This window comes from Oncorhynchus masou, chromosome 28, assembly GCF_036934945.1.
Source record: "Oncorhynchus masou masou isolate Uvic2021 chromosome 28, UVic_Omas_1.1, whole genome shotgun sequence".
NCBI lineage: Eukaryota > Metazoa > Chordata > Actinopteri > Salmoniformes > Salmonidae > Oncorhynchus > Oncorhynchus masou.
In genome coordinates, this window is record NC_088239.1 from 62,710,352 (window position 1) to 62,734,810 (window position 24,459).

The 24,459-nt window shown below is 43.3% G+C and overlaps 2 protein-coding genes across 2 annotated transcripts in view; both read right to left on the reverse strand.

Annotated features, from left to right (window-relative positions):
* Positions 1 to 2,003: 2,003 nt before the first annotated feature.
* LOC135517034 (collagen alpha-1(I) chain-like) lies at positions 2,004 to 17,213 on the reverse strand. Its single transcript, XM_064941064.1, has 24 exons — positions 17,196 to 17,213; positions 16,694 to 16,801; positions 16,481 to 16,534; positions 14,241 to 14,294; positions 14,073 to 14,126; positions 13,924 to 13,977; positions 13,708 to 13,815; positions 13,466 to 13,519; positions 13,207 to 13,260; positions 12,893 to 12,946; positions 12,678 to 12,731; positions 12,340 to 12,393; positions 12,177 to 12,230; positions 11,900 to 11,953; positions 11,754 to 11,807; positions 11,172 to 11,225; positions 10,902 to 10,955; positions 10,133 to 10,150; positions 9,803 to 9,856; positions 9,145 to 9,310; positions 5,472 to 5,581; positions 5,010 to 5,090; positions 4,564 to 4,746; positions 2,004 to 4,339 (listed from the first exon to the last, which is right to left on the reverse strand). The coding sequence occupies exons 1-24, from the start codon at positions 17,211 to 17,213 to the stop codon at positions 4,187 to 4,189; spliced, it is 1,755 nt and encodes a 584-aa protein (XP_064797136.1). The 3' UTR covers positions 2,004 to 4,186.
* A 419-nt stretch (positions 17,214 to 17,632) lies between these two features.
* LOC135517035 (collagen alpha-2(I) chain-like) overlaps positions 17,633 to 24,459 on the reverse strand; it is a 93,652-nt gene continuing 86,825 nt past the window's right edge. The window contains exons 35-47 of the mRNA XM_064941065.1: positions 22,695 to 22,748; positions 22,531 to 22,584; positions 22,382 to 22,435; positions 22,171 to 22,224; positions 21,961 to 22,014; positions 21,783 to 21,827; positions 21,628 to 21,672; positions 21,345 to 21,452; positions 20,073 to 20,126; positions 18,244 to 18,297; positions 18,105 to 18,158; positions 17,898 to 18,005; positions 17,633 to 17,709 (exon numbers count right to left, since the gene is read on the reverse strand). Coding sequence (XP_064797137.1) covers positions 17,641 to 17,709; positions 17,898 to 18,005; positions 18,105 to 18,158; positions 18,244 to 18,297; positions 20,073 to 20,126; positions 21,345 to 21,452; positions 21,628 to 21,672; positions 21,783 to 21,827; positions 21,961 to 22,014; positions 22,171 to 22,224; positions 22,382 to 22,435; positions 22,531 to 22,584; positions 22,695 to 22,748 — 807 coding nt within the window. The 3' untranslated portion in view covers positions 17,633 to 17,640. The remainder of the gene's footprint in view (positions 17,710 to 17,897; positions 18,006 to 18,104; positions 18,159 to 18,243; positions 18,298 to 20,072; positions 20,127 to 21,344; positions 21,453 to 21,627; positions 21,673 to 21,782; positions 21,828 to 21,960; positions 22,015 to 22,170; positions 22,225 to 22,381; positions 22,436 to 22,530; positions 22,585 to 22,694; positions 22,749 to 24,459) is intronic.

Here is a 24,459-nt window from a genome sequence, read left to right on the forward strand (position 1 = left end):
TCGGAGACTTGGAGGGGAGTTGCAATGAGGTTAGTGGAAGAACAGCATCTAGTAAAGATGAGGTCGAGCGTATTGCCTGCCTTGTGAGTAGGGGGGGAAGGTGAGAGGGTGAGGTCAAAAGAGGAGAGGAGTGGAAAGAAGGAGGCAGAGAGGAATGAGTCAAAGGTAGACGTGGGGAGGTTAAAGTCCGGTTCCGGGTTGGAGCGAGTTTGCACACGATGGCTCTCTCCTCGTCCAGCTGTCGATCGTCTCCAGCAAAGTTGGCCAGCTCTTCCATCATACTTCAGGTCCCTTTGGTAGATCTGTTCCGTGGCACTGAATAGCATTCTTGAGTTTGAAGAAAAAAACAGAAGCTGCTGACATTCATCTGTGCTTTTTCCACAAAGTGGGTGTGTTTTTGACCAACTCGTAAAAAAGCTGGAGGAAATAACGCTCTGCATCACAGATGTCTACGAGGAAGTCAAAAATGTAAGATGCTTCAGCTGAAACAGGACAGTTTTTTTCTGATACCAGACCAAGCAGCTGATGGACAAACAATTGTCAGCACAAAGGTCCAAGCAGCAACAGGACTTTGAAGTTCTATGACACGTCATTACATACATTGACAAGTGGTTTGATTTTTCAGCAGAACATGTATTGGTGAAACTGATTGGCCTCTATGAGGATCTCTCCTTCACTGACCTGGAGCAGGTGGTTGCCCTCAACATGACAGAGACAGTCAGTATGGACCAACTCTATGAAGAGTGTTGTGCTAGCCAGGAGGAAATACAGAAAGCCAGACAGGATACCACAAAATCCACCCGTGAGAAGTAGGCAGTTTTCCAAAACCTAGGAAAAGCCAACTTGATCAACATGTTCAGGATTGTCTCATTTGTCCTCAGTGTGCCAGGCTCAAATGCCTTTGTAGAGAGGATTTTCTGTCTCATGACCATTAAATGGTCAGACTCAAGAAACTGATGTAGCACAGAGCTGATCAAAAATGAACTTCAAATATCTGGGAACTGTGACTCTGGCTATGCAAGAGGAGAAAGGAAAGGACTGCTTGAATCAGTCAAGAGCTTCAAAAAATATGTAGACTTTGTGAGTGACTCATGCCCATTTTCCTCTTTTGCATTTGAATTTTTTTTTGCTGTAAAAGATCCAAATTGTGATTTCTTTGATAATTTATTTTGGAGGTATATTCACATAAGTTTACATAATGATATAGTTTTAGTAAAGCTATAGGCTAAATGGAATATACAAATGTTTTGCCTTTCCAATTGAATAAGAATACACAACACCATACCCCGGTGGCACCGTGCACTGGCACTAGACCTTTTGTCCCTTATTTGGTAGTGAGAAAGTTGGCAACCCTACCTAAAACCGAATATATTTGCTCCTTGCTAGCTATCCAATTGTTGACTTGTAACGCTACTTTTGAGAATTGATCCACATTTCTCGCAAGTGAAGAGAGAATACCTTTCATTTTCCCAAGTAACATGGCAAGCTAGCTTGTTACCTAACGTTCTTTTTTTTACTTTTCGTTTGCTTCCAAACAGTGGACGGTTTTGCAAAGACCAACGTTTAGCTACATTCGGGTGCCCAGTGTAGTAGATTTTACAAACCTCAACTGCTGAAAATGGTAGTTTAGCAGCAGCTGCATCCTCGTAAACACAACTCACCAGTGACAGTTCAGTGTGGGTCACATGACTCGAGGCCGCGTCATTATTGGTTACGCGTGCGTTAACCCATACTAACATACCGTACAATCTATGCCCATACTTTCTGAGATTGAACAAAGCACAAGCTAGTCTTGGAAATCCTAGACCTAGAGCAACTGAAACATTGTTTACATTGTGGGAGGCAACCGGTCTACCTATGGAGATTAAGCATCATTAAGCATCATTAACCTTTTTACCTCAATAAACCGTTTCTTTTTAAATAAATCCATGGTCTTTTGGGCTATAGCTGATACAATATGAAAGTACAGAATACTGTTATGTGATTTTTTTTATTTAGCTAGTACATTTCTCTGAATGAGTACACAGGTATAAACATGTCCAGTATATAATTTCCTGGCAATAATAACATAAAATCAAATGATGAGAATTTTTACAAAACTAAAACTAAAAATGCACCAATGATCAGTCTCAGCCAGCTAAGGCAATCATGTTGAATGTTGATGTTAGGCTAATAATTGCATATGTTTAGGATACCCAAAAAAATGGATAAATTAATAATACATTGACCTTCTAATAAACCCTGAACATTGTTCCTGAGAAATCAAATCAAATGTTATCTGTCACATGCACCGAATACAACCTTACCGTGAAATAATTACACCTACCTATCCCCCCTACCTATCAGTGATCCAAGTGTGTTCGGAGACAACATTTAGAGAATAAGCCTTCTACTGCAAAGGACACTGTGTCTACTCTTTTACCAAACATTTATATCAGCAATGCTTGGAAAGTTCTTTCTGGAGTTTGTAATGGAAGGTGGCTATACTGATTTGGGGTTGAGTACTTATAAGACGAAACATAATGCATATTCCTTTATGCAAGCTACTGCATGCTAAGACTGAACGCTCCCTGAGACCTTCCTGAATTCCCTGTTCGTTGGTCGGCCAAAACGCATAGGGACAGACCACTACAGCACTGAATTGTTCTGTGACTGAAAATATTAAATGCACTGCTCTCAATGGCCCATATTCACAGTCTCAGAGTAGGGGGGCTGATTGAGGATCAGGTCCCCAAATCCATATAATTATGATCTAATAGGCTAAACTGATCCTTGATCAGCACTCCTACACTAAAATGTTTTGTGAACACAGGCCAATGAAACCACCTCTTCAGCAATTCTAGCTTTGCTGAGCAGCTACAGTGTATGCTGCTTTTCTTTGAGCCTCAGCACTTAATTTGTTGAACAAAGAGAGGACTCGGAAAGCGATTGCTCAGTGCTAAAGCAGGAGAGCCAGCAGCCCAACATAATGCCCCTTTATTAGAACACCTAAAACAGATTTAAAACACATGAAAAGAGTAATGTTTTTAATAATACACATCACGTAGTGTGCACATCCGTGTCTGTGTTGAATATCAAGACTGTACCTGAGACTGTACCATAAGAATGAGCTGAAACAAGCACTGACAGTATGCGGTACATCATTTTTTACAAATAAGAAATAGGCCAGTAACAGAACATGTCAAGCATGAATGAAATAAGGTTTCTTGCCCCAATCACTGCCAAAAGGGAGGGAATAGGTTCATTACAAGATATCAGGGTTTTAGAACCTATTGGTTCTTATCTCATCTAAAGAAACAAGATCAACAACTCAACAGCAAGTTTTTTGGCCTCCTCAAGTACAAGCAGTGGTTTCTCAGTAAGCACCTTTTGAAAGGTCAGTGATGAACCATAAGACAACAGTAGTCGTGTCCAAATAGAACACATTGTTGACCGCTTGAATCCACTGCATCAGATAAAAAACAGACCATTCTGGCATAGGACTGTTCATACAGATGTAGGATCTAATTTGAGCCAGTTTGCTACAGTAGGAAAATAATTATGCATTAACAGGAAATGTGAATTATTATGTGGATTGTAATTAATGGCCTTTTTTAGGGGTTGATACATTTGTTTTGTTACGGCAAATAAATTCTGACATTTTCAAATGGAAATGACAAACTTTATAAGCCTTTTTTAACATTGAATACACTACACGTTTGCATGTCCTGCTGTGCAGAAGAATTATCAGCAACAAAAGAGTGATTAAATATCTGTATACAGAATAAGTTGTTGGCTGTAATGGAAGGCTTCACAGCATCATAAACTGCTGTTCTAAAATGTTTTTGAAAAAAAAATCTAAATAACCATTACATATAGAAATCAAAACAACATTATATAAATTATTCATTACACAACAAATGTCTCTGTAAACAAAAATACAATTGTCCGAAAGAATTTGAGCCTGTGGAAGTTGATGCCCTCTCAAAGAGTAATTTATGTGGAGCCAGTTGACAAGAGAATTGATCGATGTTCTCCAACAAATATATCACATGGAAAGAGGAGTGATGCCTTCACAAAATGGTAGAGCGATTCCCTTTGTCCTCTTGTTCTCTAGATGTATTGGGGTCCTGAACACAGGCTCTTATCCTGGCTCTGAGAGTCCAAGCAAGTGGAAAAGGAGCAATAAGGGCCCCTCTCTCCCTCTCTAGCTGAAACAGATGGGCCCGATGGTGAAGCCAAATTCATGTGTGAAGTTTCCACCCCCGAAGACAGCCACATCTCTCACAGGAAGCAGGTTGAGGTCCTCAAATTCAAACACAGACTCCCGCGGCTCCAGAGAATCCACCTCTTCTCCAGGCTGTCCCAGCATAAACACAGAAACACAGTGAATCAGAAACAGTTGAATCAGTAACACATTTGAATCAGTAACACAGTTGGCCTGGGATAAGCATCAGAAATCCTGCAAACAGATGTCTTTCATGCTTGATATGCAGATATTGTATCTCTTTAATGATACAGTTACTTTAACAATGGGTGAAATATTTAAATAAATGTTTGTCTATTGCATCAAAATCAATGTACCATGCAGTCTTTAAGTGCTCCCAAGAAACTCTGCCTCCTTGTGTCTGCCAGGAACTTGACCTCTCTGTCTGTGTAACCAAGCCTGTGTCCCGGGTGGCATGAGTAGATGATCCTTTGCACGGCTTTCCAACTCTGCAACCTCAGGAAACGCATCTGAACCACATTGGCCCCTGGGTAATAGAACTGCCAGTGGCCAGGGGAGACGGAGTGGTTGTTTGTGAACAATTATGCTTTATACCTCTGCTATGACAGTCTGAGAGACACCAGTACAAATTGAAAACAGCCAACTGATGCATTTTTAATTGAATTGAAGTAACTATGAATTGGTATGTTCAGAGAATAGTTGACAGAGGAGAGAGAGTATGACAGGCTGAGGAAGAGCGTGCATCAAAGAGGAGAATGAGAGAGTGATAGAGAATGATATCATGAAAGAGATAACATTAAACCTGAAATCCTTGTTCCTGCTTGCTGAGCCATTGGAATGAGCTGTTTGTCTCTGATTCCTTAAGCCAGGCCTTCATGGTCATCTACAGGTATAAACAATTATGATTATGTATGAGTATGGGTATTAAGTATGAATATGATTGTGGACATTAGGTTTCAATTGTCAGACACACAATGCTTGATGTCTTGAGTTCTAAAACGTTGACACTGATATCTGGAGGCAAAACACTTAAAAATGTGTCTGTTCACAGTCCTTGATATTAACATTTAGCTCAAAGGCAAAACAAATCTATTTGGATTCCTGTCATAAATGGATGTGTTCTCCGCTAGTCCAGACAGTATCTCATTATTCTGTAGCCACCTGCTGTATTTGGTATTGCAGGAGCATCCCCACTGAGGGATAAATAGAGAGGTGTGAGGGTGAGAGGTGAGGTGTGTGGGGTATTGATGATGTTGTTGTCTACCTGGGCGTCTCGGGGGTGAAGGCAGGTCTGTGCGGGTGTGCCAGAGAAGTTGCAGTAGACTAGGAGAGCATCATTGGGGCTGCCCTGGTTGGGGTCAATATAATACATCCCTGTACAGACACACAGCAACCATAACCTCAGAGTTAGTATACCCTCATCCTGACCTGAAAAGCTCCTGTATATTCACTAGTTTTCATATGAAAATTAGTGAATAGGGACACATTCTCTAGCGTGCACTTCTCTAGGGACATATTCTCTAGGGACACATTCTCTTGCGGGTACTTCTCTAGGGACACATTCTTTAGGGACACATTCGCTAGGGACACAATCTCTCGGGACACATTCTCTAGCGGGTACTTCTCTAGGGACACATTCTTTAGGGACACATTCTCTAGTGATTACTTATACGTTGAAAGGCCCAGCGGTTCTAAATCAAATCAAATTGTATTTGTCACATGCACCGAATAGAACAGGTATAGATAGACCTTACTGTGAAATGCTTGCTTACTTAAGACATTTTTTATTAAATAAACTAAATTAAAAATTAAAAGTAACACAATAAAATAACAATAAAGAGGCGACACTGTATATACAGGGGGTACAGGTTAGTCAAGGTAATTTGCACATGTAAGTAGGAGTAAAGTTACTATGCATAGATAATAAACAGTGAGTAGCAAGGCAAGGGCTGATTTCAAGGTTTTACTGTTAACCTACAAAGCATTACATGGGCTTGCTCCTACCTATCTCTCTGATTTGGTCCTGCCGTACATACCTACACATACGCTACGGTCACAAGAAGCAGGCCTCCTAATTGTGACTAGAATTTCTAAGCAAACAGCTGGAGGCAGGGCTTTCTCCTACAGAGCTCCATTTTTATGGAATGGTCTGCCTACCCATGTAAGAGAAGCAAACTCTGTCTCAACCTTTAAGTCTTTACTGAAGACTCATCTCTTCAGTGGGTCATATGATTGAGTGTAGTCTGGCCCAGGAGTGGGAAGGTGAACGGAAAGGCTCTGGAGCAACGAACCACCCTTGATGTCTCTGCCTGGCCGGTTCCCCTCTTTCCACTGGGATTCTCTAACCCTAACGCTAACCCTTTAACCCTATTACAGGGGCTGAGTCACTGGCTTACTGGGGCTCTTTCATACCATCCCTAGGAGGTGTGCGTGACTTGAGTGGGTTGAGTCACTGATGTGATCTTCCTGTCTGGGTTGGTGCCCCCCCTTGGGTTGCGCCATGGCGGAGATCTTTGTGGGCTATACTCGACCTTGTCTCAGGATGTTAAGTTGGTGGTTGAAGATATCCCTCTAGTGGTGTAGGGGCTGTGCTTTGGCAAAGTGGGTGGGGTTATATCCTTCCTGTTTGGCCCTATCCGGGGGTGTCCTCGGATGGGGCCTCAGTGTCTCCTGACCCCTCCTGTCTCAGCCTCCAGTATTTATGCTGCAGTAGTTTATGTGTCGGGGGCTAGGGTCAGTTTGTTATATCTGGAGTACTTCTCCTGTCCTATTCGGTGTCCTGTGTGAATTTAAGTGTGCTCTTTCTAATTCTCTCTTTCTCTCTTTCTTTCTCTCTCTCTCTCTCTCGGGGGACCTGAGCCCTAGGACCATGCCTCAGGACTACCTGACATGATGACTCCTTGCTGTCCCCAGTCCACCTGGCCGTGCTGCTGCTCCAGTTTCAACTGTTCTGCCTTATTATTATTCGACCATGCTGGTCATTTATGAACATTTGAACATCTTGGCCATGTTCTGTTATAATCTCCACCCGGTACAGTCAGAAGAGGACTGGCCACCCCACATAGCCTGGTTCCTCTCTAGGTTTCTTCCTAGGTTTTGGCCTTTCTAGGGAGTTTTTCCTAGCCACCGTGCTTCTACACCTGCATTGCTTGCTGTTTGGGGTTTTAGGCTGGGTTTCTGTACAGCACTTTGAGATATCAGCTGATGTACGAAGGGCTATATAAATAAATTTGATTTGATTTTGATTTGAGTAGCAGCAGTGTAAAAACAAAGGGGGTCAATACAAATAGCCCGGGTGGCTATTTAATTAATTGTTCATCGGTCTTATGGCTTTGGGGTAGACGCTGTTAGACCTAGACTTGACACTCCGGTACAGCTTGCTGTGCGGTAGCAGAGAGAACAGTCTATGACCTGGGTGATTGGAGTCTGACACTTTTTTTGGCCTTTCTCTGACACCGCCTATTATATAGGTCCTGGATGGCAGGAAGCTTGGCCCCAGCGATTTACTTGGCCGTACGTACTACCCTCTGTAGTACCTTATGGTCGGATGCAGAGCAGTTGCTATACCAGGTGATGCAACCCGCCAGGATGCTCTTGATGGTGCAGCTGTAGAACTTGGAGGAACTGGGGACCCATGCCAAATTTTTTCAGTCTCCTGAGGGGTAAAAGGCTCTGTCGTACCCTTCTCACGTTGAGGGAGAGGTTGTTGTAATGGCACCACACTGCAGGTCTCTGACCTCCTCCCTGTAGACTATCAGGCCTACCACTGTTGTGTCATCAGCAAACTTAATGATGGTGCTGGAGTCATGCTTGGCAACGCAGTCGTGGGTGAACAGGGAGTACAGGAGGGAACAAAGCATGCAGGATCCAGTTTCAGAGGGAGGTGTTTAGTCCCAGGGTCCTTAGCTTAGTGATGAGCTTTGTGGGCACTATGGTGTTGAATGATGAGCTGTAGTCATTGAACAGCATTCTCACATAGGTGTTCCTTTTGTCCATGTGGGAAAAGGGAAGTGTGGAGTGCGATTGAGATTCCGTCATCTGTGGATCTGTTGGGGTGGTAAGCAATTGGAGTGGGTCTAGCGTTTCTGGGATGATTGGTGCTGATGTGAGGCAAGACCAGCCTTTCAAAGTACTTCATGTCTACCGACGTGAGTGCTACGGAGCGGTAGTCATTTAGGCAGGTTAACCTCACTTTCTTGGGCACAGAGACTATGGCGGTCTGCTTGAAACATGTAGGTATTACAGAGGGAGAGGTCAGGGAGAGGTTGAAAATGTCAGTGAAGACACTTGCCAGTTCGTCTGCGCATGCTCTGAGTACACAGCCTCGTAATCCGTCTGGCCGTAATCTGTCTTGTGAATGTTGACCTGTTTAAAGGTCTTGCTCACATCGGCTATGGAAAGCATGATCACAGTCATCTGGAACAGCTGGTACTCTCATGCATGCTTCAGTGTTGCTTGCCTCGAAGCAAGCATAAAATGAATTTAGCCCGTCTGGTAGGCTGGCATTACTGGTTAGCTCATGGCTAGGTTTCTCTTTGTAGTCCATAATAGTTTGCAAGCCCTGCCACATCCGACGAGCATCAGAGCCAGTATAGTATGATTCAATCTTAGTCCTGTATTGATGCTTTGCCTGTTTGATGGTTTGTCTAAGGGTATAGCGGGATTTCTTATTAGCGTCCGGATTAGTGTTGTGCTCCTTGAAAGCGGCAGCTCAAGCTTTTCGCTTGGTGCGAACGTTGCCTGTAATCCATGGCTTCTGGTTGGGATATGTACGTTTGGTCACTGTGGGGACGACGTCTTCGATGCACTTATTGATTCTAATTTGCATTGAAAACGTGAGAGTCCTGAGATTAGGATGCTGTGGCCATTCTTATGTGCCTTTAAATTAGCTTTGGGTTATAGATATACAGTACAGGTATAGACAGAGGGTTTCTGACCGCTGGCGTAGTCGGGGTGGCAGAGCCACAGCTCCATGCAGGTGGTGGAAGGGTGCTCCTTGCTGCCATCAGGGGAGTCTACCAGCAGCCTCAGGTCCTGGTGCAGAGAGTCCAGCAGGGTCTGGATCAGGGGGTAGTTGGGCTTATCTGACAGGTACTGAAGGTCCTACAATGGTGATGAGAATGATATGATCATTATGGAGTTATTCCTTCCACCAGTTCATCTAATGGCCTATTACATCTGCATCCCAAAAGTAGTGGACTAGGTAGGGAATACAATTTGAGACACAGACCTACTTGCTGATCATAAATGACTTGCCTTGAGTTGAGTAAGGGTCATGTTTACTGAGGGTCCTGGAAGTCCAGGGAGTCCAGGTGCCCCTGAAACAAACGCAACAAAAGAGTGGGACTAGGGTTGGAAAATTTCAGTAACTTTCCCAAAATTCCCAGGTTTTCCATAAATTCTGGTTGGAATAATGCTTCAATCAGGTGGTAATATGCAGGAAATCAGGGAATCTTCCAAGCAGGATTTCTGGAAAACCTGGGAATTTTGGGAAAGTAACCGGAATTTTGCAACCTTAAGTGCTGTGTAATGGATGCAATGGTATTGAGTCTCTGTGGTCAATGGACCAATGCGTATGAAATCAGTGTCACTTACCGGCAGGCCCCTTGTCCCAGGTTGCCCAGGAAATCCCTCAAAGCCTTTCAAACCCTATGGAAATACAGCCCATAATGCGATGAGAGTGGACTTATACCATTCCATACTTGCAATGGCATATTCAAATGTAATTTTATAAGGAAATGCACACTTCCTATTACTTTCCTTTGTATCTTCCAGTGTGATGACATGATGTGGTTGTGAATGTTTTCTTTTAGTCTAGGCACTGTGAGACAAAGCTAACACACAACTCTACATGGGGTTCGGTTTTGAAAGAAGATAATGTGTGTATGATTTGAAAAGACGAGAAAATAAGATGTTATATCATACCTTCTCGCCAAACAAACCCTACAGATAAAGAGAGAATAAAAGGAGATGAGTTTGAATATCAGTTCTGAAGCACACTGCTCTGCACTAACAGCTGTTTCAATCTTTCAATGCCCTCTTATTCACTGCATTACGATCACATTAGCCACAGCTTCACTGCTTTTAGAGGCGAGGCAATGGCGTCTTCAATGGCCACAAGTTGAAAAGAGTAATAATCTACAGCTAAACCCGGAGAGAATGGCATAATGGCAGGACAGCCTGGTGATAATAAGGAAATGGACTTGAGTTAACAGAGTCTTGCTTATTAAGACAGTCTGCAATTAAAATGGAATTCGAGACATTATCCTAATCGTCATAATAACGCCTCGATGAAGCATGCATAGTCTTCGTCTTGATGGTTAATAGACAGGGGGTTGTTAAGCTACGTGGCTGAAAGATGAACTTTGTGGTCTAGTGCTCGTTTGTCCTCGCAAGAACTACGATTTCCCGTCGGCAGTGCCCCAAATGGCACCCTATTCTATACTGCAGGAATAGAGGGCCATTTGGGCGGCAGTGAGTGTTGTGCCAGTAATCGAAATGTCACCGGTTCGAATCCCCGAGCCAACTAGGTGAAAAATCTGTTGATGTGCCCCTGAGCAAGGCACTTAACCCTATTTGCTCCTGTAAGTCACTCTGGATAAGTGTGTCTGCTAAATGACTGAAATGTAAAATGTGGGAAGATTTAAAAGGGCTTGAGAAAATATTTCTGAGATTATCCAGAAGGGGGACTTACAGGTAGTCCTGGCATCCCAGGTGTTCCTCTTGGCCCAGACGGTCCAATATTCCCCTGGTGGGAAATAATAGATAATGAAACGTCAATGAAAAGTTATCAATCAATCTTTTCAGAAAGTAAAAGGAATCAAAAGTCTGATAGATCAGTTTAGATTGAATGAGCCTCATCATGGCTTTTGGCAATTGTTACTAGAGGATATGGTGTTATCATAGAGAGTTCTTGCTATAGATGTTTTGAGAGGAACAGTGTGTTCAGATAGTGTTGTTTTACCTGATCTCCCTTTGGGCCCACCTGTCCTGGCACCCCAACAGGACCCACACTACTCTGTAAAACATAAAGTTAGTCAGTTTGTCTGTCCTGGCACCCCAACAGGACCCAGACTACTCTGTAAAACATAAAGTTAGTCAGTTTGTCTGTCCTGGCACCCCAACAGGACCCAGACTACTCTGTAAAACATAAAGTTAGCCAGTCTGTCTGTCCTGACACCCCAACAGGACCCAGACTACTCTGTAAAACATAAAGTTAGCCAGTCTGTCTGTCCTGGCACCCCAACAGGACCCAGACTACTCTGTAAAACATAAAGTTAGTCAGTTTGTCTGTCCTGGCACCCCAACAGGACTCTGATTACCTTGTAAAACTTATGTCTGTCACAGCCCATCTACTATTTACAGCAGAGTATTTTAGGAAATGTCATATTTCTAGATTGTTCCCAAACTTGTCAGTATGTCGTTTTTCTATGGTGTTAAAACTGACATCAGGGCTCGTTTGTAGTGTCTCGGATTAAGAGTGCTGATCTGGAGAATTTTTATGAATGCCAGAAGTTTTTCACACAGAAGTCAGAACCAGAAGTACCTTTAGGCCATCACGCCCTGGCAGACCGAGCGGCCCTATGTTCCCCTTTTCTCCCTGTGGGGAGAGGAACACAGAGGGTGAAGTCTTCACAGTGCATTTCTCTCTAAATTCACTAGTATCAATAATTCAGCCTGATCTATTCATACCTCACTCCCTTTTTCACCCTGATCCCCCCTGTCTCCTCCCAAGCCTGGGATTCCCTGAGAGAGAAAAGACATCCATCAGTTGTGTATCAATCATCAGCTGATCTAAAGCATTATCATGTAGCAATGCATTGCTTTCAACATCCTTTTCTCTAATCAAATAATATTTCTGATAAAGGAGAAGTACGTAAGAGACTCTCCTGTCTGGGATTGAATTATGAAATGGTGAAATAGATGACGACAGTCCTAATTGATGAGAGTAGAAATCTGTTGGACTTACTATAGACCCCACCCATCCTGGAACACCAATCAATCCCACATGTCCCCTCTCTCCCTGTAGGAATGACAGGAAATGTTGGTGCACGCCATGAAATATTATAGTATCATGGTTAAGAGATCGTTGTGTATGTGTGTGTGACCCTTCACATCACCCAACATCTGACCTTTGGTCCTCTCTCTCCTCTTGTGCCCCTGATTCCAGCCTTGCCTCTTTTCCCCTGTGGATGTTTACAATGTTGGTGAACGAGGCAATACACACAGGGTAAAACACACTGACACATCTCGTTCGTCTCCTAAATGACACCCTATTCCCTTTATAGTCCACTCAAAAGTAATGCACTATAAAGGGAATAGCGTGTCATGTATATATGGAACAGGGCGCCAGTTGGGATGCATCCCTCATCTTTCATTCAGGAACCTGAATAATATTTGTTATTTTTCTAGAATACACCCCTTTTATTTCCACTGTTACATTGAATGGATTGAAGGAAGGGGCTCTTACACTCCTTCCGATGTGACCTGTCTTTCCAGGTGATCCATCTCTGCCGTCATCTCCCTGTAGAGAAAACACAGCATCAACAAACAGGGGGACCTAGTCTAGCCTCTCTGTATGCATGAGTGTCCCCAGAGAGGTGAGGAGAACATGGGACCTGAGACTGGGTTTCACAGCACAAGAAGAGAAGAGAACAATAGAGAAACAGAGAATCCTGATCTCACCTTCTCTCCTTTCAGTCCCTGTTTTCCCTCAGGTCCTGGGTTTCCCCTGACACCCTGAAACATTCAACACAGTAGAATGACTTAAAGAAACTTACCAGATGTCAGAGAAAGATAATAGGGTAGAAAATATCAGTGACCTTCTGGTAGTGCTGCTAGCTTTTCAATATCACAATATGCCCATTTGACACTGCTTGAGGTCATCAATATCGGCTAAATAATAAACTTAGACGGACACCGGTTGCTATAAGAGCATAATGAACTAATTACATAATCTGTGGCATCCCTTTGCCCCACCCCTGTGTTTGTGAACTCACCAATGCCCCTAGGGGACCTTCTGGCCCCTGGGCTCCCACCTCACCCTGTGGCCCCTGTGGTGGGAGAGGAGACAACAACAAACAAGGAAGAATGAAGCAGAAGCAAAGAGTAAAATATAATACAGAGTTAATGGTAGATATGTGTATGAGGTGCGGGACATAGCCTGAGTGCGGGACATGTTTGACTTGATAATGAGCAATGGAGTTGGCAAGTATACAAGCAGATCTGGGACCAGGCTAAGATGTTGCTGTTCTTTACCTCCAAACCAAGAAGTGCTGGGGGCCCTCTGATGCCTGGCAGACCGTCAACCCCCTAGAGAGACAATTACAAAATCAAAACATACATTGTAGACTATTTTTGATTTGGTACAGTATATTTTGAAAATGATATTCATAAGAAAACCAGACATTAAATTGGGGTTAAATGGGCTACTGTCTATTTCCCATGAACATTGGACTTGCTTTAGGGGCCAAACTGAATGCAACACTGAATGGGCTCACCTGTTCTCCTGGCTCGCCTGGTCCCCCTGGCTCCCCTTTCTCTCCATCTAGTCCTGGCTCACCTTTATGGCCCAAGTCTCCCTCAGTCCCAACCTTCCCTACTGGACCCTGCAATAGATACCACACCAGCACATGGACAATGTTATTCGTAGGAGAATCACTGGGAACATGGCTGACTTGACTAGACCATGGTCTAAGAGACGGTGAGACACTGACCTGTGGTCCTGGCGTCCCTGTGTCACCTCTGACTCCTTGAAGTCCAGCCACCCCCTTAGAATACAACAACAAGACAACATGAAATCAGACCAAAAGGACAAATGGATAATGCCCTTCACCATGCACTTAGGTTATGAAGCGACCCTTACCGGAGGTCCTGTTTTGCCTTGAGGTCCGATGGCTCTGCTAGGCCCAGACTCCCCCTGGGGAGAAAGGGACAGAGAAAAAAATTGGAATTATAGATGGAAGCGTTTATAATTTCCCTATCCTGAATTGCTACTCCATTTGGTGTGCAGGCTAGGGAATCAAGATATTACCTTCTCTCCCTGAGGTCCATCAGGCCCTGGAGGCCCCCTAGGGCCCATAATACCCTGGGAAGAAATAGAAGAGACCAACGGATCACTGTACATCCTGACAACACTCATCGCAAACCTGAGTGTTTCCCTGATTCCTTGCATCCTATCTCCTTGCTTCCTTCTCAACCATACTGGAGGAGAAGATTCAAGGTCCCTCACTTCAGGCCTTCTTCTCCAATGGGTTTTGAGAAAGAAGCAAGAAAAGTGGGTGTGAGGAGTTGAGGAAAAATGAATCGAGAAAGGGCCTAACAGAGCAGAGAAGTCTAACCCAAGGACGCCAGAGGACAAAAATCAGTGAACCACCTAACTGAGGAACTCAATTTAACCTTGCGCAATACCCTAGATGCAGTTGCACCCCTAAAAACTAAAAACATTTCTCATAAGAAACTAGCTCCCTGGTACACAGAAAATACCCGAGCGCTGAAGCAAGCTTCCAGAAAATTGGAATGGAAATGGCGCCACACCAAACTGGAAGTCTTCCGACTAGTTTGGAAAGACAGTACCGTGCAGTACCGAAGAGCACTTACTGCTGCTCGATCATCCTATTTTTCTAACTTAATTGAGGAAAATAAGGACAATCCGAAATTACTTTTTGATACTGTCGCAAAGCTAACTAAAAAGCAGCATTCCCCAAGAGAGGATGGCTTTCACTTTAGCAGTGATGAATTCATGAACTTCTTTGAGGAAAATATCATATAAAACAGAGATGCTTGTTCTAGGTCCCAAGAAATAAAGAGATCTTTTGAATCTGACAATTAATCTTAATGGTTGTACAGTCGTCTCAAATAAAATTGTGAAGGACCTCGGCGTTACTCTGGACCCTGATCTCTCTTTTGAAGAACATATCAAGACCATTTCAAGGAAAGCTTTTTTCCATCTACGTAACATTGCAAAAATCAGAAACTTTCTGTCCAAAAATGATGCAGAAAAATGTATCCATGCTTTTGTTACTTCTAGGTTAGACTACTGCAATGCTCCGGCTACCCGGAAAAAGCACTAAATAAACTTCAGTTAGTGCTAAATACGGCTGCTAGAATCCTGACGAGAACCAAAATATTTTATCATATTACTCCAGTGCTAGCCTCCCTACACTGGCTTCCTGTCAAGGCAAGGGATGATTTCAAGGTTTTACTGCTAACCTACAATGCATTACATGGGCTTGTTCCTACCTATCTCTCTGATTTGGTCCTGCCGTACATACCTACACGTACGCTACGGTCACAGGCCTCCTAATTGTCCCTATAATTTCTAAGCAAACAGCTGGAGGCAGGGCTTTCTCCTATAGAGCTCCATTTTTATGGAATGGTCTGCCTACCCATGTAAGAGACGCAAACTTGGTCTCAACCTTTAAGTCTTTACTGAAGACTCATCTCTTCAGTGGGTCATATGATTGAGTGTAGTCTGGCCCAGGAGTGGGAAGGTGAACGGATAGGCTCTGGAGCAACGAACCGCCCTTGCTGTCTCTGCCTGGCCGGTTCCCCTCTTTCCACTGGGATTCTCTGCCTCTAACCCTATTACAGGGGCTAAGAGTCACTGGCTTACTGGGGCTCTTTCATACAGTCCCTGGGGGGGGATCTTCCTGTCTGGGTTGGCGCTCCCCAGTACTTCTCCTGTCCTATTCGGTGTCCTGTGTGAATTTAAGTGTGCTCTCTCTAATTCTCTCTTTCTTTCTCTCTCTCGGAGTACCTGAGCCCTAGGACCATGCCTCAGGACTACCTGACATGATGACTCCTTGCTGTCCCCAGTCCACCTGGCCGTGCTGCTGCTCCAGTTTCAACTGTTCTGCCTTATTATTATTGGGCCATGCTGGTCATTTATGAACATTTGAACATCTTGGCCATGTTCTGTTATAATCTCCACCCGGCACAGCCAGAAGAGGACTGGCCACCCCACATAGCCTGGTTCCTCTCTAGGTTTCTTCCTAGGTTTTGGCCTTTCTAGGGAGTTTTTCCTAGCCACCGTGCTTCTACACCTGCATTGCTTGCTGTTTGGGGTTTTAGGCTGGGTTTCTGTACAGCACTTTGAGATATCAGCTGATGTACGAAGGGCTATATAAATAAATTTGATTTGATTTAACCTATTGGGGAAAAAATGTGCAAAAGTGGACATTGATCAATGCCAGTTAATGGCAACTTTTTAAAATGTATTTTTTACTTTGAGTGACATATATAGTATCTGATGCTTGTCACTTCCTGACTCACCTGTAGCCCTGACAAGCCTGCAGGTCCTATTTCTCCCATGAATCCTGACTGACTCTGGTGGATACAGAACAGAGGTGATGTACCAGTCATCAAATTGATCACCCAAAGCCACGTCTCAAAAATCATATTGAAAATGATTTTGATTCCGTTTCATGGTTTCAAAACATAAACTAGAATGTGCAGCTCATTATGTATTGGCATCTGGGCACTCACCATAAGTCCGATGTGGCCCTTCTCTCCTTTTGGTCCCTTCTCCCCATTTTGCCCCAAGGTCCCCCATGGACCCTCCTGCCCTGTGGGCCCCAGAGGCCCCACTTCACCCTACAAATAACAGCCATGTCAGTCAGACATCACCATGATGTAATTTATTTTTATTTTTTAATGTTTTGAATTTTACCCCATTTTCTCCCCAATTTCGTGGTATCCAATTGTTGGTAGTTACTATCTTGTCTCATCGCTACAACTCCCGTACGGGCTCGGGAGAGCCCGATCCAACCCGGAAACCAGTCGCACCAATGTGTCGGAGGAAACACCGTGCACCTGGCGACCTGGTTAGCGTGCACTGCACCCGGCCCGCCACAGGAGTCTCTAGCGCGATAAGACAAGGATATCCCTACTGGCCAAACCCTCCCTAACCCCGACGACGCTAGGCCAATTGTGCGTCGCCCCACGGACCTCCCGGTCGCGGCCAGCTGCGACAGAGCCTGGGCTCAACCCAGAGTCTCTGGTCCATGATGTAATTTCAACCAAATTTTAAACTGTTTGTAATGAGGTTATTTCAACCACAATTCAACCTATTTGTAATGATGCTATTTCAACCACATTTCAACCTGTTTGTAATGACTATTTCAACCAGATCTCAACCCATTTGTAATTTCATTATTTTTGTTTGTAATTACTTTATTTCAACCAGATTTCAACTTGTTTGTAACCACAACCAACACTTATATGGCCCTGTCAAAAATTTGTGTCAAACGCACAAATGTTTACATTTACATTTACATTTAAGTCATTTAGCAGACGCTCTTATCCAGAGCGACTTACAAATTGGTGAATTCACCTTCTGACAATGTTAATCAATGAATAGATATGCACTATACTGTACACACAGCACATTTATATTGATGGCTTAAATATGTAAATCACTGAGTGCCGAAAAGTCAGTGTTTGTTAACCTTCTCCCCTTTGGAACCTGGACCACCAGCAACGCCAAGAGGTCCAACATCACCCTGGGAACCAAAGGAGACATCTCTTTAATTACTATACACTGCTGAGTATACTGTATGTGTATGGTCTGGTTGTGTGTATGATGCCTGGGTAAATGGATGTGTGCTAGGTACACATGTGAGAATCTACAGGTGATGGTTCAGGTATGTACAGTAGATGTCCAATGCCATAGGCAGGTGACGGTGCTCACCTCTATTCCCATAGGTCCAGGAGAGCCTTGTAACCCTTTGAGTCCTTGTAGACCTCGAGCTCCAGGCTGCCCTGGAGGACCAAGTTTCCCACAAGGCCCTAGGTCTCCCTGGAATACACATGAAGTAGAAGAAGTAGTGAGAAGTGAAAGATGGTGAAATATATCTCTAGGTGTTTGTTTAGGCATCATAGTGTCACTATCACCAACCTTTTCCCCATTTGTTCCTGTTTGCCCCTCCAACCCCGATTGGCCAGGAGTGCCCTGGAAACAGGAAATGGAAGAGGACTGTCAGAAAACTCACCTGGCTGAGACCACAGAGTTCCTGTTCGGAGTGTGTCCTACAAACCTGTTCGCCATCCAGTCCAGGAGGACCTAGATCACCAGAAGGTCCCAGCATACCCTGTGATGTTCCAAAAAGTGTGGTTTAACACACATCACAAATTGCTAGATTATACATACAGTTGAAGTCAGAAGTTTACATACACTTAGGTTGGAGTCATTAAAACTTGTTTTTCAACCACTCCACAAATTTCTTGTTAACAAACTATCATTTTGGCAAGTCGGTAATTTTTGCAACAATTGTTTACAGACAGATTATTTCACTTATAATTCACTGTATCACAACTCCAGTGGGCCAGACGTTTACATAAACTAAGTTGACTGTGCCTTTAAACAGCTTGGAAAATTGCTGAAAATTATGTCATGGCTTTGGAAGCTTCTGATAGGCTAATTGGCATAATTTGAGTCAATTGGAGGTGTACCTGTGGATGTATTTCAAGGCCTACCTTCAAACTCAGTGCCTCTTTGCTTGACATCATGGGAAAATCAAAAGAAATCAGCCAAGACCTCAGAAAATAAAATTGTAGACCTCCACAAGTCTGGTTCATCCTTGGAAGCAATTTTCAAACACCTGAAGGTACCATGTTCATCTGTACAAACAATAGTACACAAGTACTATACACCATGGGACCACGCAGCCGTCATACCGCTCATGAAGGAGACGCATTCTGTCTCCTAGAGATTAACGTACTTTGGTGCGAAAAGTGCAAATCAATCCCAGAACAACAGCAAAGGACCTTGTGAAGATGCTGGAGGAAACAGGGACAAAAGTACCCATATCCACAGTAAAATGAGTCCTATATCGACATAACCTGAAAGGCCGCTCAGGAAGGAAGAAGCCACTGCTCCAAAACCGCCATAAAAAAGCCTGACTATGGTTTGCAACTGCACATGGGGACAAAGATCGTAATTTTTGGAGAAATATCCTCTGGTCTGATGAAACAAAAATAGAACTGTTTGGCCATAATGACCATCGTTATGTTTGGAGGAAAATGGGGGCTTGCAAGCCGAAGAACACCATCCCAACCGTGAAGCACGAGGGTGCCAACATCATATGTGGGGGTGCTTTGCTGCAGGATGGACTGGTGCACTTTACTAAATAAATGGCATCATGAGGAAAAATGATGTGGATATATTGAAGCAACATCTCAAGACATCAGTCAGGAAGTTAAAGCTTGGTCGCAAATGGGTCTTCCAAATGAACAATGACCCCAAGCATACTTCCAAAGTTGTGGCAAAATGGTTTAAGGACAACAAAGTCAAGGTACTGGAGTGGCCATCACAAAGCTTGACCTCGATCCTATAGAACATTTGTGGGCAGAACTGAAAAAGTGTGTGTGAGCAAGGAGGCCTATAAACCAGACTCAGTTACACCAGCTCTGTCAGGAGGAATGGGCCAAAATTCACCCAACTTGTTGTGGGAAGCTTGTGGAAGGCTACCCTAAACTTTTGACCCAAGTTAAATCATTTAAAGGTAATGCTACCAAATACTAATTGAGTGTATGTAAACTTCTGACCCACTGGGAATGTGATGAAAGAAATAAAAGCTGAAATAAATCATTCTGTCTACTATTATTCTGACATTTGGTGATCCTAACTGACCTAAATCAGGGAATTTTTACTCAGATTAAATTTGGCTAATATGTAAACTTCTGACCTCAACTGCATTTAGGGGTGCAAAATTGTGGTAACATTCCTAAATCAGGGAATAAGCAGGAACCAGGATTAACCAGGATTAACCAGGATTTCTTGAAAACCTGGAACTTTTTGGGAAAGTTACCAGAATTTTGCAACCCTAGATATATCATTATCATCTATTACAATTGCTGTACTTACCATTTCTCCTCTTTCCCCCGCTGGTCCAATTAGTCCACCAGCCCCTGTCATTCCCTGAAGATGGACCATACAAGGTTTAAAAAGAAGGACAACAAAGCATTACAATGGAACACAGATTACATTTTTTGATTACATTTTTATTTATCCACATGCACAGGATCGCAGATGTAGTTGCACTCAAATATAAAATATATTATTTGGTTACTACATGATTCCATATTTATTATTTCGTAGTTTTGATGTCTTCACTATTATTCTACAATGTAGAAAATAGTACAAATATATACAAATTCAGGAATGAGGTGTGTCCAAAGGGCTGTGCTTGGCATCCCAAGCCATGCCAAATAAGCATCCAATGGGCTTTGAATCGTAAGCCATGTAATAAATTACAAATAAATGTATTGAATTCACCCACTGAAGCCTGACATAAAATGCATCCAACAGGCATCAGAGACTTAATGTCCCATAGTCTAGGAGTTTAGGAGGTTCTATAGAGGTTCTACACACTTAGATTTTTTTTCTAGGGTTCTTTGGTAAGGGAGATGGTTTTATGTGGAACCATAATGACTCAAAGAATGCTTTGAGCCGTTCAATGGTTATTTGCCATTCAGAAAATGGTTCTTTCATCTTTTAGTGATAAAAACGTAGGCGTGGCAGCTCATTAGAATATTTTGGGGCACGATTTGCTCACAGCTCTTTTTGTGCAACTGTGAGTGAGAGTGTCATTCCAGTTGATCTAATCTGTTGTGTTATGTCGTTACATGTAAAATATGAGCATGGCCAGCAACAGTGTCTTGTGAAAGAGTAACGTAAGGCCTGTCAACTGAGAACTGTTGACTAAATCAGTGGTTCTAAATTTTCTCCTCAGGGACCCCCAGCCATTCCAGACACCTATGGAATTTTAACAATATAATATAATACAAAACTCTGTATGGACGTTCAAAAAGTTATTTGTAGAACCATTGAGATGGTTACAACCCTTTTTGGTGCTTTAAATAACCTTTTTTTAATGGTTATTTGAAGAACCTTAAAAAATGGTTATTTATAGCACCATAAAGGTTTCTATTCAAAACTTTATGAGCATCTTTTTTATAGAACATTCAAAAAAGGGTTCTATATTGCACCAAAAAGGTACCCGCTATGGTGACAAGCCAAAGAACCCTTATTTGGCACGATATAGAACCATTAAACACTTTTTAGTGTGTACAGAGGTTACAGTCCTCAGAGGTTGTTTAGGGGAGAAGAGAGCAGTGTCTGAAAAGTAGTACCCACTAGGATTCCTGCTGGTCCGTTAGAGCCTTGTGGCCCCGGAGGCCCCCTGCTTCCCCTTGGTCCCGGTTTCCCCGTGGCTCCATCTGAGCCCTGCAGACCCAAGGGGCCCTGGAACACACAGACAGGTGAGTAGCTTCATCTATTAGTCTTGTTCCCAGTGTGTATTGTGTCTACACTATTGGTCTGGCCAAGCAAGACTAACTATATATTGGCAGTGTATAGAGCATGGATCTATAAGAACTGCTGAGGGAGTAGTGAAAAGGCCAGTTCTGCTGTAATTTACCTGTGGGCCCTCTAGCCCTGTGCGTCCCAGATCCCCTAGCCGACCCTGAGGAAAAAACCCAGAGACACCATTGAAAGGCATGGATTACATTACAGATTGATTTTTCAAGATATTTAGGAAATGTAGTTCTGATATGTGATTCCTGTTGATCTCACCTGAGGTCCTGGAGGGCCTCTATCCCCATGAGGTCCTGATACACCCTATAAAATACAGCCCGGTCAGAACAGGCTCAATACACACATAATTTAAACTAACACCAGACTCAATGAAGTTGTCTACAAGGACTTGTCACATACTGTATGTGGACTTGTTAACGACAGTACAGTTACTTACTGGAGGTCCAGGCTTCCCAGTAAGACCAGACAGGCCTCTTACACCAGTCTCCCCCTGGGACACCAACACACAGTCCACCACACCAATCATTACACATTTGAAAGGAAATACACAATGTGATGCTGTTGGTATAAATTGAGGCCCACAGGTCTGGGATGGACATTTGGAATAGTGTCCACTGTTTACATGACTCAAATACTGTGTCCTTACCCTATGTCCGGTGTGACCATTTGTGCCACGCATTCCCATGCTACCCCGGAAACCCTGGGGGACGAGAAACACAGGACTGGTAACATAAATAAGCTAAGTTGCACACACAGGATGACATGGCAGTGTCATCAGTCAAAAATACCAAACAGAGACATTGTCAGTGTGTCGGTCAAACCCCTTGCCCAGTAGGCCCTACAGAAGCATCACTTACATACATGCCTACTGGCCCCTGGGGTCCCTCCACACCTTCCTTCCCAGTGAAGCCCTGATGCAGAGAGACAGCAACACACACATACACGGTTCAAACCTGTCCTATTTGAGAATCACATCAATCACATCCATCTTAAATGTGTCACTTACCCTCTCTCCCAGTGGCCCAGGGATACCTGTTGGTCCTGTCCGTCCAGGTGGGCCCTGTCGTGGGACAGTAGTCAGTGACACTGCACTCTGTGTGTGATGATGGCCTAAGTCCCCAACACTAAATCAGTATTGGTTGCAATAGTGCTGTCTAATGCTAGACTCACCAGAGGGCCTGAACGACCATCTGGACCTGGCTCTCCAGCAATGCCCTGGAATCCCTGGATGAAGGACAAAGAAGGTGAGAGAGTGATGGAGAGAGTATGAGTAGAGGATGAGCGAATGATAGAGAGAGGAAGAAAGAAGAGATGGGAGCTTATCGCATGGGTCCAGTCAATGAGAACCATTTAAATGCTAATATAAAACAAATCCGAATTGATTACTTACAATCAAATTAAGATGTATGCACAACGCTGTGAGTCACATCAGTGTTTAATTTAGTTTATTATTTTTTTGCTTACAGTTGTTTAATCTTCTGATTAATGACTTTGTAATTATGATTATATATGCGGGGCTATTGAGTAATTGTGTCTCTGGTTATGTACAGAGGTTAACTGCACCCAATTTAATGATGTAAACATCAACAATGGAGTAAAACTGTACCAATGTTCCTGCAAAGGACATTACATCAATGAAGAACCTTCAGCTATTTACAGGTATTAATGGATATGTAGATGGCACATAACTTTTTCAAATGGATCATTATTGGTCATATTGCCCAGATGCCACAAATATTTCTCTTAGTCATCCCTCTTCCTCTGCTTCCTACTCCTGTCTCCCTGTCCCCCCCCACTATGCTCTCTGCCTGGGTATGAGTCTATATTATATAGCAGAGGTTGTAATACAATACACTGGCCAGGTGACTAACTGGGGTACAAACCACTTTCACACCACCTCATATTATATTATCCACATCCCACATAATCATACGTTTATATGAGAGCGTGTGTGTGCGAATGCACAGGTGTGTGTGTGTGTGCCTGTGTGTGTAGTGATGATGCGATATCCCTTACCTACCACCTCATACTCCTAAACCTTTTAATGCTTCCGTTTACAAGTATGGAGAGACACCTGATATCGTTAACTAGCTCAGTGGCAGGTACTTTTCTGCCCTATTAAAATGTTTGCCCAAGTCTGCGTTTGTAGTGGTCATGAAATCATATAAAACCCATCATATAATCCAGGGGTGTCCTATAAATGTGATAAGGTGTTTATATTTGCTACCTTGCACTGCCCGGCCAAAAATAGCTGAGCCTGGAGAATGATATAATTCGCCAACCAATGAATTTAAACATAAAGGTCACTATGAGACTGAGTAACTATAAGAAGTTCTTAGAGTTACTTATACTGAACCAAAATATAAACGCAACAGATAAAGTGTTGGTCCCATGTTTCATGAGCTGAATTAAAGAAATCAGAGAAATGTTCCACGTGTACAAAAAGCTTATTTCTTTCAAATTGTGAGCACAAATTAGTTTACATCCCTGTTAGTGAGCATTTCTCCTTTGCCAAGATAATTCATCCACTTGACAGGTGTGGCATATCAAGAAGCTTATGATCATTACACAGGTGCACCTTGTGCGGGGGACAATAAATGGCCACTCTAAAATGTGCAGTTTTGTCACACAACACAATGTCTCAAGTTTTGAGGGAGCGTGCAATTGGCATGCTGACTGCAGGAATGTCCACCAGAGCTGATGCCAAAATTGAATGTTCATTTGTCTATCATAAGCTGCCTCCAACGTCATTTTAGAGAATTTGTCAGTACATCCAACCTGCCTCACAACCACAGATCACATGTAACCACGCCAGCCCAGGACTTCCACATCCGGCTTCTTCATCTGCGGGATTGTCTGAGACCAGCCACACGGACATTTGATGAAACTGAGGAGTATTTCTCTGCAATAAAGCCCTTTTGTGGGGAAAAAAATA